The following is a 13,657-nucleotide window of genomic DNA, read 5'->3' as shown; positions in this document are numbered from 1 at the left end:
CACGATATAGCAGCGCTACATTTCAAGAATTCAAAATATGGGAACCAAAGTTAGACAATATAGAAATCACTTTATTTAGTCATAGTACTAACAATGAAGGTTCTGCAACCCCCACGTCGACATGCTAAATGGTTGATTCCAGACTGGGACTGTCTATTATTTTTTTAAGGCGATGATTTTAACTACGAGTGCTGTTTCATTTGTTTTTAGCCTAAATGATTTTTTGTAAACCGTATATAAGGTGTTCCTTTAAAATTGACCATTAGGTTACCTTAATCAGGCGATATTTAATGGACTGCGAGTCTGTTTCTATATAGAACACCCCTGTCGTTGCTGGGAACTACTCCTGGCACTTCCTTGTTCAAAAGTTTTATTTAGGGGAAGGCTTGGGGGGGAAAGTTGGTCACCGGATTGGTTATTCCTTCGACGCTGCTGTCAGACATTAAAGGCATGGATCAAAGCTTTTTGGCGTAACTACTGTGGCTGTCCCAGCTTTTCTCATGGCTCCAGTTGTTAGAGGGTGGCTAACGTTGCACTGAAAGAAAGAGGAAGATGTCCATGGCTAACATTAGCGAAGACATCAGGGTGAAGTTTCCCCTACATTCCGCAGTGTGGGAGAATGACTACAGGAAGCTGGAGCAGCTATTAACATCAACGCAGGTTGGTTAAAACCACTGGCGAGGTTGGTAACTTTGGCACCGATACTCAGCTAGCCGGACTAAGCCAGGAGTGAGCTGCTGAATTTCCGCAGGCAGGCAGTTAAAGAAGGCCAGTGGTGTTTACAGATGCTCCGCAGGCAGCCACATACACATGACACTGAGTAGCGCAGCTTTTTACGCATCTATAAGTTTGAAAGCTTTAAAAGACAAAAAAAACCAAAAGTCTTCCGGTACAGACTGGTAGCTTGTTTCCAGTTAAAATGTAAGCTTCTGTCCCATTTCACTGGATTCCTCAAATACACTGATTAACAGACAGCAGTACGTGTTTTATCACTCGCATGCATAGATTTGTTGTTTATTTTTGCACTACCTACAGTAACTCGGCATTGCTATTTAGCTTCAAAATGGAGAGATCCAGTAGCTCAAACAATAAGAAGTGTTAGGGATGGGTATTGATAAGAGTTTATTGATGCAAATGCCATTATTGATTTTCTTTATAGGTCAGATTGGTTTTTACTGTCAACTCAGTTTCATTTTCACTGCTTGGACAAAGTGTAGGGGGAAATAAGCTTGCATGTGACTCAGGTGTGTAAAAAGTGCCGCTATCACGAGTCTGGTGTCACTGTTGTGCAATCTGCAACTTTTGGAAAAACATGCCATGTGTCGTGAAAAGATTCGATGTTTTGGGGGGTTTATGATAATCCGATGAATAGTATAAGCTCTAGATTCCCATCCCTACGCCGATAATTACCTCAATACGTGCTTGAGAGTGTATTTTATTTACTTAAAATGGACAATGCAGTTTGACATAGTTCCAGTACAGAGCATGAAACTGATGTGCCGCACAAAGAGTTTATAGCTGTTCCTAATTTTCAGCCCTTGTTGGGCTTATACATCCAAACTATACAATTATTATGATTCCTCTGTACTGACTCCAGCAGTTTTATATCATTGTTAGCCATGACCAAATTGCATGTTGTTGACTGCACTGGTTATAGTAATCGCTTGGAGGTTGTTATGTCAGCTCGGTAGTATTTAATCTAAACAGGCACCTTATTATTTTTCAGAATGACATCGAGGCTGTGGATCCCAGAGGCCGAACACCTCTGCACCTGGCTGTATCACTCGGGCACCTGGAGTCAGTGAGAATCCTGCTGAGACATGGCGGTCAAGTGACTAAAGAAAATGCCAATAATTGGACAGGTTTGTTACGAAGCTAGCTACATAACAGACAAGGAGGGCTAGGATTTGGATTGGTTTGTTGGTTGATTTTCAATCCCTGCTGTCTATAACTCTACCCGTCATCTGCTGTTGATGAGGTTTCTTGTAAATATACTTATCCAAGAATATCAACTCCTACCACAGCAGTAAAATGGTTTCTTTGGTCTTTAATTTCATTGCTGAGGTTTTTAATGGTTAATCGTTTCTCAGGAAACGGATGCTGTTGCATTAAAAGGTTTAGTGGTTTGTTTCTGCTTGACTTTCTATGGGCAGTGCTGCAGGAAGCAGTCAGCACAGGAGATCCAGAGATGGTTCAGTTAGTGCTTCAACGCAGAGACTACCTCAAAGCCTCCACTGCCCTGGGAGGAGTGCCTGAGCTGCTGTCAAAGATCCGAGTGGTGTGACTTCATATATTTTTGCCTTTTGCTTGTCATCATTTGTAAGTGTGCCTGGAAACATTTATAACATTTCTTTTGCTCTTTCTAGTCTCCAGACTTCTATATGGAGATGAAATGGGAATTCACCAGTTGGAGTAAGTTTTTTTTTTTTTTTTTTTTTTTGTGAGTGGAAATATATATTTTTTAAGTAGATTTTTAAAGTAGACAAGTGTATAAATAGTATTATGTTCATGCAAAAACAGCTAGTTTATCAGAAATCCAGTATGCAAAAGAGGGATGGTTTCAAAAGTTGTTTTTTTTTTTATTTAAGGCAGCAGTCTATTTTTAAAGATTGACACTTTTCCTGTGCGGCTTCATCAGGTCACACAGGAAAAACTACATACCTGCCTGATGGCAGGTGTTTGCTTAAGTGGTGTTTTTCACGTATGGATGCTTTTTGTTTCTGTATCCTGTTGTTTCGCAGTTCCTCTCGTGTCCCGGGTTTGTCCGAGTGATGTTTGCCGCATCTGGAAAAGCGGCGCCTCGCTGCGAGTGGATGTTACTCTTCTAGGCTTTGAGAACATGACCTGGATCAGAGGGCGTAGAAGCTACATCTTCAGAGGAGATGGCATGTGTTTACACTCCCTCACACAGACGAGTTTTCTTTGCTGCTGTTTTGATTAAAATGGTCTAAGCGACTCCCTGTCTGCGTGTCTGCAGATTCATTTGCAGAGCTGATGGAGGTGAACCATGATGATGAAGTCGTGGACATCGAACGCTTCAACATATCCCAAGAAATGGAGGATGTGACGTTAGAGTCAATGCAGCCAGCTGAGCAGGAAGTTGCAAAAAGGTTGACGACTCCTATTGTCAACACCTACTTGGACACAAAGGATATTGCTTTTGAGAGGTAAGAGGCATTTATTCCTCCTTGTTCCTGTTTTTCCTCATGTCAGGAAAGGATCTAAATTTGTTTGATAAGCTGCGACAGAACTCCAAAGCTATGCTACTTCACGAGAGTTGGCTTCTCATGGCATCTTGTTTCAGTGGAATTACTGCCTGAGCCAGGTTACTGTGTAACCCATTAGAGTTCATGATCACCACCTCTGATCTATGGATGACATTTCCAGTAGTATAAGATAATAAATATTTTGAGGCCTTACATGGAATATTCTTAAATTTTTCAAAATTAACACGTCAAACCAGAATCTAACATGTTAAAATAGCAGGGTAGATGATTCTCTATTATACAGTATATTGAGTTATTATGGAATTTTTACATGAGATATTCAAGCTTTTTCTTGTCTGTCCTTCTGGAAACTGTAGCATCTAAATGCAATATTTATATTTAGTACTTTTTTTTTTGTTGTTGTTTATTCAACATCCAGCTAGAGGACATGTTATCACAATGATGATGACGACACAGGTGACAGACGGCATCTTACTTCAGCTATCCTTACATTAGTAGTTGCTGTTGCACTGTTGGATTGTGAATGTATTTGAATCTAAAGAACAACGATGAATCTCTTCTATTATGATGTTTTATGTTTTCTGGATATATACCAGTCTTTTGTTTTGTGTTTTTCCTACAGGACTAAGTCTGGCATTTGGGGCTGGAGAGCTGATAAAACTGAAGTAGTCAATGGATTTGAAGCGAAGGTATAGAGAAGTTATAAATCAAACCAGAATGTGTTTATAAAATGTGCTGGTTTTATTACCTGACATTGTATTTTTGTCATTTTCTCAGGTTTTCAGTGTGAACAATGTAAATGTGGTAATCAGGACACGGACGGAGCATCTTACAGACGAGGAGAAAGCCAGGATAAAAAGTACAGTTTTTAAGTATTTCAGTATATATATTGTTTTTGTTTGCTTTTGGGGGGGGTTTCAGCACATAGTTTAAATGAACTGATCAGTGACAGCATTAATTATTAAGTATCCTTTGAAAGAAGCTCAACACAGCCGGGCTTTCTTTGTGTTAGCTGGCTCACAAAACCTAGAACCTAGTTGATGATAACGGATCTGTTAAGCCAGACTTTCTGCTTCAGGCTCTGCACAGACAAATAAAGCAGACATGGAAATTTCTTTAATTTGTCAGTGGATCAAAGTTGTATTTATTTTTTTTAAGTTTAATAAACATTTTTGGTGTTTGTTGTGTGTTCTAGCAGCTGCAATTCCTGCAGTGTAAAGGAGACTTATCAGCAGATTGGAAGCAAGCATAAAAACATTTATACGTTTTCTGCATCGCCAGAACAATATATGCAAATTTTAAGGGACCTGCTGTGATTTTACAGCTTTGCTTCTTTTATTATATCAGTAAGGTAGGGCTTAATAACTTAACTTCCCCCATCCTCCCAGCAGAGAAAACAAGCTGTAAACAAGAGCACTCAGGGAGATCTCCTTCTGCAGGGCGAGGGCTACACTAAACTTCAATGTTTTATGATGTCTTTATTACAGCACACGGTTTTCAGCCTGTTATGGTGTCATTGTGACATCATAGCGTGTCGTATTTGGTTCATAGCTCCCTCCATGCCCTTTCATATGAATATAACTCTCATGATATATTCTAAGAGTATATATTTTGACAGGTTCCTTGGAATGCATTTTTCACAGTGAACTTTAGCCTTTGGTGCTAAGAATGAAGGTGAAGGCAACCTGGGTACTTATGTGAAGTTTGAAGATGATCTATAAAAATTGTGGGTAATATAAAGTTTTTACAATTAATTTTTCACACTTGGTGTGACCTTGACCTGATTTTTTTTAATTTTTTTTTTTACCAAAATGACATCAGCTCAAGAAAAAGGTATCTTGATAAGAATGCTAACAAACACATACTAAAAAAGAACCAAATCCATACACCTACCCTTCGGGAGGAGAAAAAAGAATCAATGAAGTCGTGGTATATTTTAAACTGAAACTCTAAACATAACCTTTGCCCCACAAGATTATTCATTCAGCACAAGTTACCATAGTGATTTAGCCAGGTAAAACGAGAGCTGCTCTTGTCACACCAAAAACTCCAACTTTAAGCTTGACATAGCTCGCTAACCAATTGATCTCGCTTTGTAGCGCTCTAGTATTAATGTGGCTATTATTTTGCCTTGTATCACTCACCTAAACACCAGCACCAACACTGGCAGGGTCGTCCTCTCTGACATGTATCCCTGACTGATTGAGGCAGATCCATGGATGCCCCATCCACTAACCCAAAGGACCCAAAGTGTCAGCGAAATAAAATAATAGTAATAATAAAGTTTAATTGTTGATGCCTTTCAAAACAACATGAAATCTGCTGCCAGTTCAAAATGCCAGGGAAGTGGTTTGAATGTTGTTATAGTCAACTTTTCTTTACACTCATAACAGAACTGAATCTGAGTGCTGATTGGCTGCTTTTCTTTTGTTTTTGGTCTTTCCAAAGGTGAAAGAAACATCCTGGAGTCTCTACTGGGGACTGTGGAGCAGCACATAAATGCGCAAGGAGTAAGTTGTTCCTTCAGCATTATTGTAAACGTGATACATTTTGTTGCCATGCACCTGCTTATTTTTTGCGACTTCATCATTCTGTAGGACCTGACTCTCGAATATGCAACTGCCAACAATCCCACTGCGATCACTCCAGAGGAATACTTTGATCCCGACTTTGACCTTGTGAAACGAGACATCGGCCGTCCTATTGAACTGAGCATTCGAACACAGAAGTAATTTCAAGTGTTCTAAACTCCAGTCCACTCATTTTCCTAGTTGTATTGTGGAATTTAATGTTTCACTTTATCTGCAATCTCCTCTCACGCAGATTCAAAGGAACATTGTGGATGAGTGAGGACCATCCCCTCTCCCTGGTGGAGCAGGTAACCCCCATTATCGACCTCATGGCTCGCACGAGTTCCCATTTTGCAAGACTACGAGACTTTGTAACCCTGAAATTCCCTCCTGGATTTCCTGTTAAAATAGGTATTTTTGCAGTTTTATGATTTTTATTTATTGTTATTTTTTTCACTAGAAATTTTGGATTTGCAGAAGCACTCTGATACCCTTTCTGTTGTCACTTTGGTATCTCATGTGGCCCTCTCTTTCAGAGATTCCCCTGTTTCATGTGCTTAATGCCAAGATTACCTTTGGTAGTGTAAATAAATGCAGCACTGAGGAGGAAGCGAACACATCAGCAGCAGCCACACCAACATCCACAGGAGACGATGAAGCAGCAGGTTGGAAAGCAGATGGTTTATCCAGAATATTTAAACACAAAACGCACGATTGTCATTTTAAACTGCTCAACTACTGGTTTTTTTTTTTGTTTTTGTTTTTTTTTATCCACCCTACCCAGCACCACCTCCTTTCCAGGTGTGTCCCTCGGTGTTTGAGGTACCTGCGAGTTATCACCGTCGCGGGGGAAGCCGCCACATGCCTGTGTCCAATAACGATGAGGAGCTCTTACAGTACGCCATCCATCAGAGTCTCCTGGAGTCTCGTCAAGGCACTGGCCAGGTCAGAGCAATCGTCACTGACACAAACTTCTTTTTCATGCAAATTTCCCCCCCCCCCTCCCCACATGCTGAAGACTGTAACTTCCCCTGGTGTTTGTGTTTTTGTAGGAGGGGCTCTGGGATCATGTTGATGGGGACTTCGCTGATGTAATGCCGATTAACCAGAGTGACAGGTAGGAACAGATTAACAGTGTTACAAGTAACTCTGTTACTGAGTGTTTTAATAGAAGGTGCTTGCAGCTTAGGAGGCCTAGGGATTCACATGGTTGGTTTTGTAGTGTTTTTAGTCAAACTTTATCACATATTTATTCTGCGCACCTTAAGTCTGTTCAGTGTCCACCTGTGAGGATGATATTCTGCCTCGCTGCCTGTAAGCATCAGTAAAGGCAACAGGAAAAAAGGTGAATCTCAGTTTTATCCTGTTGACCTTCTAGGAGTATCCCAGAGGGGGTGCTGGTGGATTATAGAGACACCTCCAGCCCTCCCAGCTCTGCCTCTGCCTCTAGCCCTGATTCAGACCTGCGTCTAGCAATGGAGCTTTCTGCAAGAGCTCAAGAGGAAGAAGAGAGAATGAGGAAACAAGAGGAAGAGGAGCTGGAGAGGATATTGCAGCTTTCGCTCACAGAGAAATAAAGGGAATAAGAGGGAAATATAAATATTAATAATAATTATAATAATACAAATTCTGCTGATCCAGAAAGCAACCACCACACCTCAGTTTTCCTTCCTAACCACTCTCATCAACTATGCAACTGCAGATCTCTTTCTACAACAGATAATTCTTACACAGCCAAAATCAAACTGTCTGTATCCAATATTTTTCAGAAGGTATTTTGGTAAGAGTATACTCTTTTTTTTTGTATATTTCTATCTCAGTATAGTGTCTCCATCGTCACGCTTCTTTCCTGGACTGTTTGAGATCATTCTGGATGGGTTCTACTTTTTATTTATTCAGTTTCTTTGTTTCAGTTCAGACTCACAGCGGCAACTTGCAGGTATTTCTGTCACTGTTGTCTCGGGTGAGGGTTGAGTCAGTGTAACGTGGTTCTGTGAACAAAAAAAGTTTGACTGACTGCTCAAAGGTGACTTCATATAGTGTCGGCACACAAATGTGATATTCGCGGCCCCGGCAAACAAACACAGCAGTGCTGTCATTGTAAAGTCTCCCTACATAGTCACTTGGTTGAAGATATTGGACTCACTGAAAAGCAGAAAACTCAGGGTTAGCAGTTTTGTTTTGTTTTTGTTCCTTTGCTTTGGAATAACTTTGTTAATCAGCTGTAAAACTGACAGAAGTTAGCCAGGTAAATGATTTTAATATGGTACCACTCTAGCATATCGTTCTATAAGAACACTATGCCAGTGTTAAGTTGGAAAGGTTTGTTGGGTTGATTCAGATGTTCATATGTAAATGTGTCTTCTTGTACTTTGTGAATGTACTCTCTACAGATGGAGTAGAGCATGTTGCTTTGAAAGAAATTTGAAATTAGCCGCATGGTGTAGTATCTCTTTGCAAAAAGGATAAAGGGGGTGGTTGGCTTTCCTTTCCTGTCTTGAGCTTCTGGTGAAAATTGACTTCTCTTTTCTTTTTTTTTTTTTTTGTAAATTCTCACTGAGCAACTTCACCTCAATTCAGAAATGCAATAGCAAAGACCAGTCTGTCTGTGGATTTATAATAGTCATGCAGCTGGGAAGCAGTAGTTCCAAAGGGCAGTCTACATTTTGTATCCATGAACAACTCAACACCTCTGTGCGGAAGAAGGAAAGCAGCACAGACCCTGAGGTCAAGCATGAGCGCCATACGTTGGGGTTTGATTTTTTTTTTTTTCCTTTTCTTTTCTTCAGCATGTGCCAAGGATTGCTTCGCTCTGATAACACGTGGTGGAGCTGAAGCGTGGCAAAATTTATATGCAGTGCAACTCAGACTAAACTGTTTAAATGAGTTTCTTTAAAATTTTGTAGTTTGAAAAACAAGGTGTCTCAGCTGTGTGATGCCAAGTAACACTCATTAACCACTGTCAATGATTTTTACTGACAACCAACCACTTTATCAGAGGTCTGTGCGACTGACTGCATCAGAAGCTTCAGCTGAACAGCTACTAACTGTAAAGATCAAGTTGCCAAACTGCTGAAAAGTCAAATTTGAAAATGGTAGCTTTAGTTAATTTAATGAAAATCTTTGCAGTGCGCCATTTGAGCTGTAAGGTTTTTTTTATAATAGGTTGAAAGTTTCAGAGAATGTGTCAGTTTTCAAAATGTTGTGAAATAAAAGCACTTTATTTCCATTACTGCATGCTTCTTTTTTTTTTTTTTTTTAATGTGGTGTGTGTGACCATGAATAGTTGCCTGTCTCTATGTGTGAACTCTGTGATGGACTGATGACCAGAGTGTGAGTCTTAGATAGAAAGTACTTACATAGAAAAAGCATAGAAGTGCTTGTATGAATGAGTGAATGAGGCGAGCTGTATGAAAGTGCTTTGAGTGCGCAGAGTAACAAAGCACTAAATAAAAACCAGTCCATTTACTGTTTGATTTTATCCTGCACATCAGGTTCAGTCATGACCAGATCAAAACAAAGACAGCAATGATAACTTGCTCTCACTTTTTAATCTCAAAGTTTAATGCTTGCAGAACTTTTGCTTTTCATCAAACAAAAAATACAACCAATCACAAAATTTCCAGCTTTGAAACCCAAATAAATAACACATGGTGCTCTCTTTTTATAAAATACAGGCCCAGATTACTACTTGTGCCATTAGGTGAGCATTTTAAATCAGTTTTGTCTCATTCTATTTACAAAAGCAATTTTACATAAACTAATATGCAGTGGAGCCAAAAAGCCTTAAAAATGAATCTGAATTTCAGAATATCTACCCCCTATTTGAAAATGATAACAGCTAATAGCAAATGATTCAAGGAGTTTCTTGTGATGTGTATCATCTTAAAGTAGTTCCTGCGAGCCCGGTGTGTTGGCTCCTTAGCAGTAATAATATTCTCCAAAACCAGAAGGGTGAAGGATGTCTCTGATGAAACCAGTGGTTCTCCTTGGTCAGGGTGGAATCAACTCAGTACAAGTATCCATCTCCAGAGCACTTTGGGTTTAATGCACTGTTATCCTTCTCTCTCTCTCCGCATATACCCTTGTGCTACTGACACAAATCTCGCATTTACACACCTACCCAACCCAAGAGACCACCGCTCCTCCTCTGAGACCAGACTAGGCGTGGTTATTTCAACTGCACTTTTTATTCTTCTACTTTTTATTTAGAAATGTCCTTATCTGTGATGGAGTTGCTTTTAAGTGACAGTGAACAGCGAGGTTTAGATGGAGCAATTTCTGGAAAGTTTTAATCTGCGATCTTTGTCTAGTCATAAAATGTGATTCAGTTTCTTTTGCCACTATCACCTGAAGATGACACAGGTGATAGTGGTAAAGCAGTTTTCTGCTGGAAACATGAGGCCCAGTCTCAGATGTTTGATCTCCACTGTATCTGTGTTCACTTTAAATTATATTAATAATTGACCTGAGATCAAGATAAATTAAAGACATTAAAGATACACTGATCAGGCATAGCATTATGGCCACCTGTCTAATACTGCGTTAGTCCTTCTTTTCCTACCAAAACAACCTTGAACCATCAAAGCATGGACTCCACTAGCCCCCCCGAAGGTGCAATTTGAGCTACTGTAGCTCAAATTGCACCTTCGGGGGGGCTAGTGAAAATGTTGCATTGGGCCAAGTTGGCCAGCCGTTACTCTTGACGTACATCAGTGAGCCTCCATGCTTGGACCACTTCTGATAGAAACTGACCACCGTACACCGGGAAGAGCCCAAGAGACCCGCAATTCTGGAGATGTTCAGTAGAGTTGGCTATCACAAAGTGGCCCTCAAACTCACTCAAACACCTATGCTTGCACATTTTCCTGCTTCTAACACACCAAATTTGAGGACATAATGATTACTTGCACCCTAATATAGCCCACACTCACCAACAGGTGCCATGATGAAGACATAATCACTGTTATTCACCATCGGTGCTCACAAAGTTACGCCTGATCTGTGTTTATAAACTAACTGCGCACACTGGGCTTTTTGGCAGCTGCTTTTCCCTCAGTCGGTTCCCATCTGCACATGGTTACGGCAACAGAGCGGGTGTAACTTTGCAGACAGAACAGGATTGTCTCTCGGTTCATAAGTCCTCCAGATTTCAGCGACGAGACAGCGGTTTGTAGACGCAGACAGCCATAATGATCATCAGCACCAGCACCACCGCCAGGACACTCCCCAGTGTGACTGTAAGGACAAAAACACAAGCACAGCCAATAAAAACAGACTAACGGGCAGACAAGCGCGACGGGTTAACTGGTTACACTGGTTTAAAGGTTTCTGTTGCAGTATATAGTTGTGGTCGCTGGAGACTAAAGAGAAATAAACACCTTGAACCTTACACCTGGATGTCGGGATCATTGAACGGCCCCTCCACAGGCCTCACATTTGTTCTCACCTAAATTCTGCTTCTGCAGGACCACATAAGCTCTCTCGGCCACCCTGTAGTCGTCGGGCTGAGCGATAACCAGCGCATTAAAGCACATTACTGCAGCTTGTGTGAGAAGATGCAGCATCTTAGCAGTGGAGGATGGAGATGGAGGATGAGGATGACAGCGAGGGGTTTCTTCTTCCGCTATAGGATCTGGGTCCTAACGCCGTTGTATTATTGTATCGTGAAACTGTCCAGAACAAGGGTGTCAAACAAAAGGCCCGGGGTCCAGAATGGGCCCGGCAAAGAATTCAGCTGGACGTCTTGGAAAAGACGAAGGAGCGCATGCATTTTGTACTTTGAATTGTTTTTAATACGTTTGAGAGCTTTTCATATTGATGAAGATCCTCCCCACAGTCTTTCCTATTCTGTTCCTTCAGTCTTTTTATCTTTCACACGTAACGTAGGTGTCTACAGCTGTGTCCCCACCAACTCCCTCGCCCTTTGTTGCCTTGTGTGTGAACATATTGTCCCAGTCTCCCCTAGGCCCTATTCCCGAAAGTGGATTAAATTAACAACTCTGAGCTTGTTTTTAAAATTTTGAGTTTGATGAACACGCTTCGTGGAATAGCCCTTTGACTGGTTACAGCTCAACTATGAGACTGAGAGATTATTCATCTCAGCCTAGTAAGCTGAGCTAACTGTAGACTCTCTCAGCAGCTCTGACACTGAAAGCTTCAGGATGGTGGAAATACAAAGTGTACAAACTCTTTTCTCTTCTCCGCAACATAAAACAGTCGTGTGGTGTCTCTCACACTCTCAGTTTCTGAAATGTCAAAGAGCAAAGAAGGCTCGTTAGAAAGGTTGAGCTCCTTGAAGTTATATTTTAATATAATTACTCTGCGTGACTGGGGTATAATCTCATCGTTTATAGACAAGTGCACACCATTGCAAACTCGTACAGCTGTTGATTACATGCTAGAAAGGCATAATGAGTGTTAAGAAATGTCAGTCACGGTGACCTGAATGTAAAATCGAAGGCTTCCTGGATACATTTATCACAACAAGACAGCATTTCATAATAGCATGAAGCCAGAAATTGTATTGTAATGGAAGGCATTTAAAATCATAAAGTTATGACCTTAAGCTTAACACAAAAATATAAAAGGACTCATCATTATCAAATCATTATTGTGTGTTTTTTAAAGCTTTTTCAGTACGATGCAAAGTGTCTTCAGATAACGGCTGACATGACTTAGCAATATAGAAACCGAATTAAATTAAATTTTAGTTTAATCAGTGGAAAGTATTTTTTAATTCAGCAGTAAATTAGATGATCAGTCAGTTGAGTTGCTTAACAGTTAGACCTCCAAGTGTCATCAGACCATCTGCTGCAGTTAGGATCACCTCAGCCATCTGTGAATATCAGGGCTAGGCAAGTGAAAGGACCCTCTGGAAGGGGATGGAATCAGAAGTAAATGAGCTGGGGAGGTCGCCGCCTGAGGAATTTGGTTATTTTGGGAGTTTTAATTCCTTTTATTGTTAATACAAGTGTTTGAAGTTTTGCATTCCTTATTCTAGTAGATTACAAGCTTTATTTCTTGTGGCATCTATGAGTGTTTGAGTCCATTTTTTTCTTATAACTCCCCAGTGATAACTTTCAGTTTTTCATCCTGTGTTTTCTTTCATGTATTTGTTTCATGTATAATAGTAGTTTTGATCATCGTGGTTTCCCTATCTGTTTCTCTGTGTTTATGTCTTTGTCCTGCAGTGTTCCCTCGTCTCTGACTTTATGTTCAGTCCTCATGTGTCCATGTTAACTATGTTTCCTGCCTTCGTATTTGTGAATATTCATGTATTTTTCAGCCTCCTTTGTTTACTTCCTGTTTAATTTTAAGGTTTGTTATCTTTTGTCTCCTGTGTTGATTTTGCTTCTTGTCTTTAAACAAAAACCCAACAAATAGATGGCTCAGGAGATAACACGTGTTGCCTACTAGTCAGGAGGTTGGTGGTTTAGTCCTTAGCTTCTTTAGCCTACCTGTAGGCTAAAGAAGCTAGCTTAAAATGCTTATGCTAATCGGTGGTAGAAAAGCATAATACCCAGTATCAGTCCCTTTGTTGTTGAATCTCTTACAACTGTCAGATGTATTTTGTGTCACCACTGGTTAAATCAGCAACTAGAAACTACAGCCATGTACAATGGACACCAACAAGTCAGAGAAGAGTACAGTCAAGTCTAACTGCCTGCACATGTGATGAATGAATGTTATTCCTTTATTTCTATTATTCACCCCTTGTTAGAATTATTAGCATTAACTGGAGGGTTTAACAGTGTGTTCATGCAGTAATTCTTTCCATGTATACTGTTTCTAAAGCTGTCCATATCAAGCAGGAGAGAACCACCTATTTAGCGTTGCCTCTTTTATGTGTCTCCTGTG

General features: G+C 40.4%; 1 protein-coding gene and 1 long non-coding RNA gene across 2 annotated transcripts; one reads left to right on the top strand and one right to left on the bottom strand.

Moving 5' to 3' along the window:
* The first annotated feature begins 152 nt into the window (after positions 1 to 152).
* ankrd13a (ankyrin repeat domain 13A) lies at positions 153 to 9,029 on the top strand. The gene is made up of 15 exons (XM_082554146.1): positions 153 to 660; positions 1,727 to 1,862; positions 2,154 to 2,278; positions 2,367 to 2,412; positions 2,742 to 2,885; positions 2,978 to 3,167; positions 3,850 to 3,916; positions 4,005 to 4,086; positions 5,676 to 5,737; positions 5,825 to 5,955; positions 6,051 to 6,208; positions 6,334 to 6,462; positions 6,582 to 6,742; positions 6,850 to 6,914; positions 7,176 to 9,029. Exons 1-15 carry the CDS (start codon positions 553 to 555, stop codon positions 7,372 to 7,374), a joined length of 1,803 nt encoding a protein of 600 aa, XP_082410272.1. The 5' UTR covers positions 153 to 552; the 3' UTR covers positions 7,375 to 9,029.
* A 310-nt stretch (positions 9,030 to 9,339) lies between these two features.
* On the bottom strand, positions 9,340 to 11,412 carry LOC309719485. Its single transcript, XR_014280255.1, has 2 exons — positions 11,247 to 11,412; positions 9,340 to 11,035 (listed from the first exon to the last, which is right to left on the bottom strand). It is a non-coding gene; the product is annotated as an uncharacterized lncRNA (long non-coding RNA).
* Between the last annotated feature and the right edge of the window lie 2,245 nt (positions 11,413 to 13,657).

Source organism: Aulonocara stuartgranti (genome assembly GCF_965226115.1).
Source record: "Aulonocara stuartgranti genome assembly, chromosome: 12".
Classification (NCBI taxonomy): Eukaryota; Metazoa; Chordata; class Actinopteri; order Cichliformes; family Cichlidae; genus Aulonocara; species Aulonocara stuartgranti.
The sequence above is the reverse complement of the archived record's forward strand: the minus strand, read 5'-3'. Positions and strand labels throughout refer to the sequence as shown.

Coding starts and splice junctions, on each gene's coding strand:
- ankrd13a (XM_082554146.1), top strand. CDS start 553: ATGTCCATGGCTAACATTAGCGAAGACATCAGGGTGAAGTTTCCCCTA. Junction 3,168..3,849: donor AAGGATATTGCTTTTGAGAG/GTAAGAGGCATT, acceptor TTTTTCCTACAG/GACTAAGTCTGGCATTTGGG. Junction 6,743..6,849: donor CTCGTCAAGGCACTGGCCAG/GTCAGAGCAATC, acceptor GTGTTTTTGTAG/GAGGGGCTCTGGGATCATGT.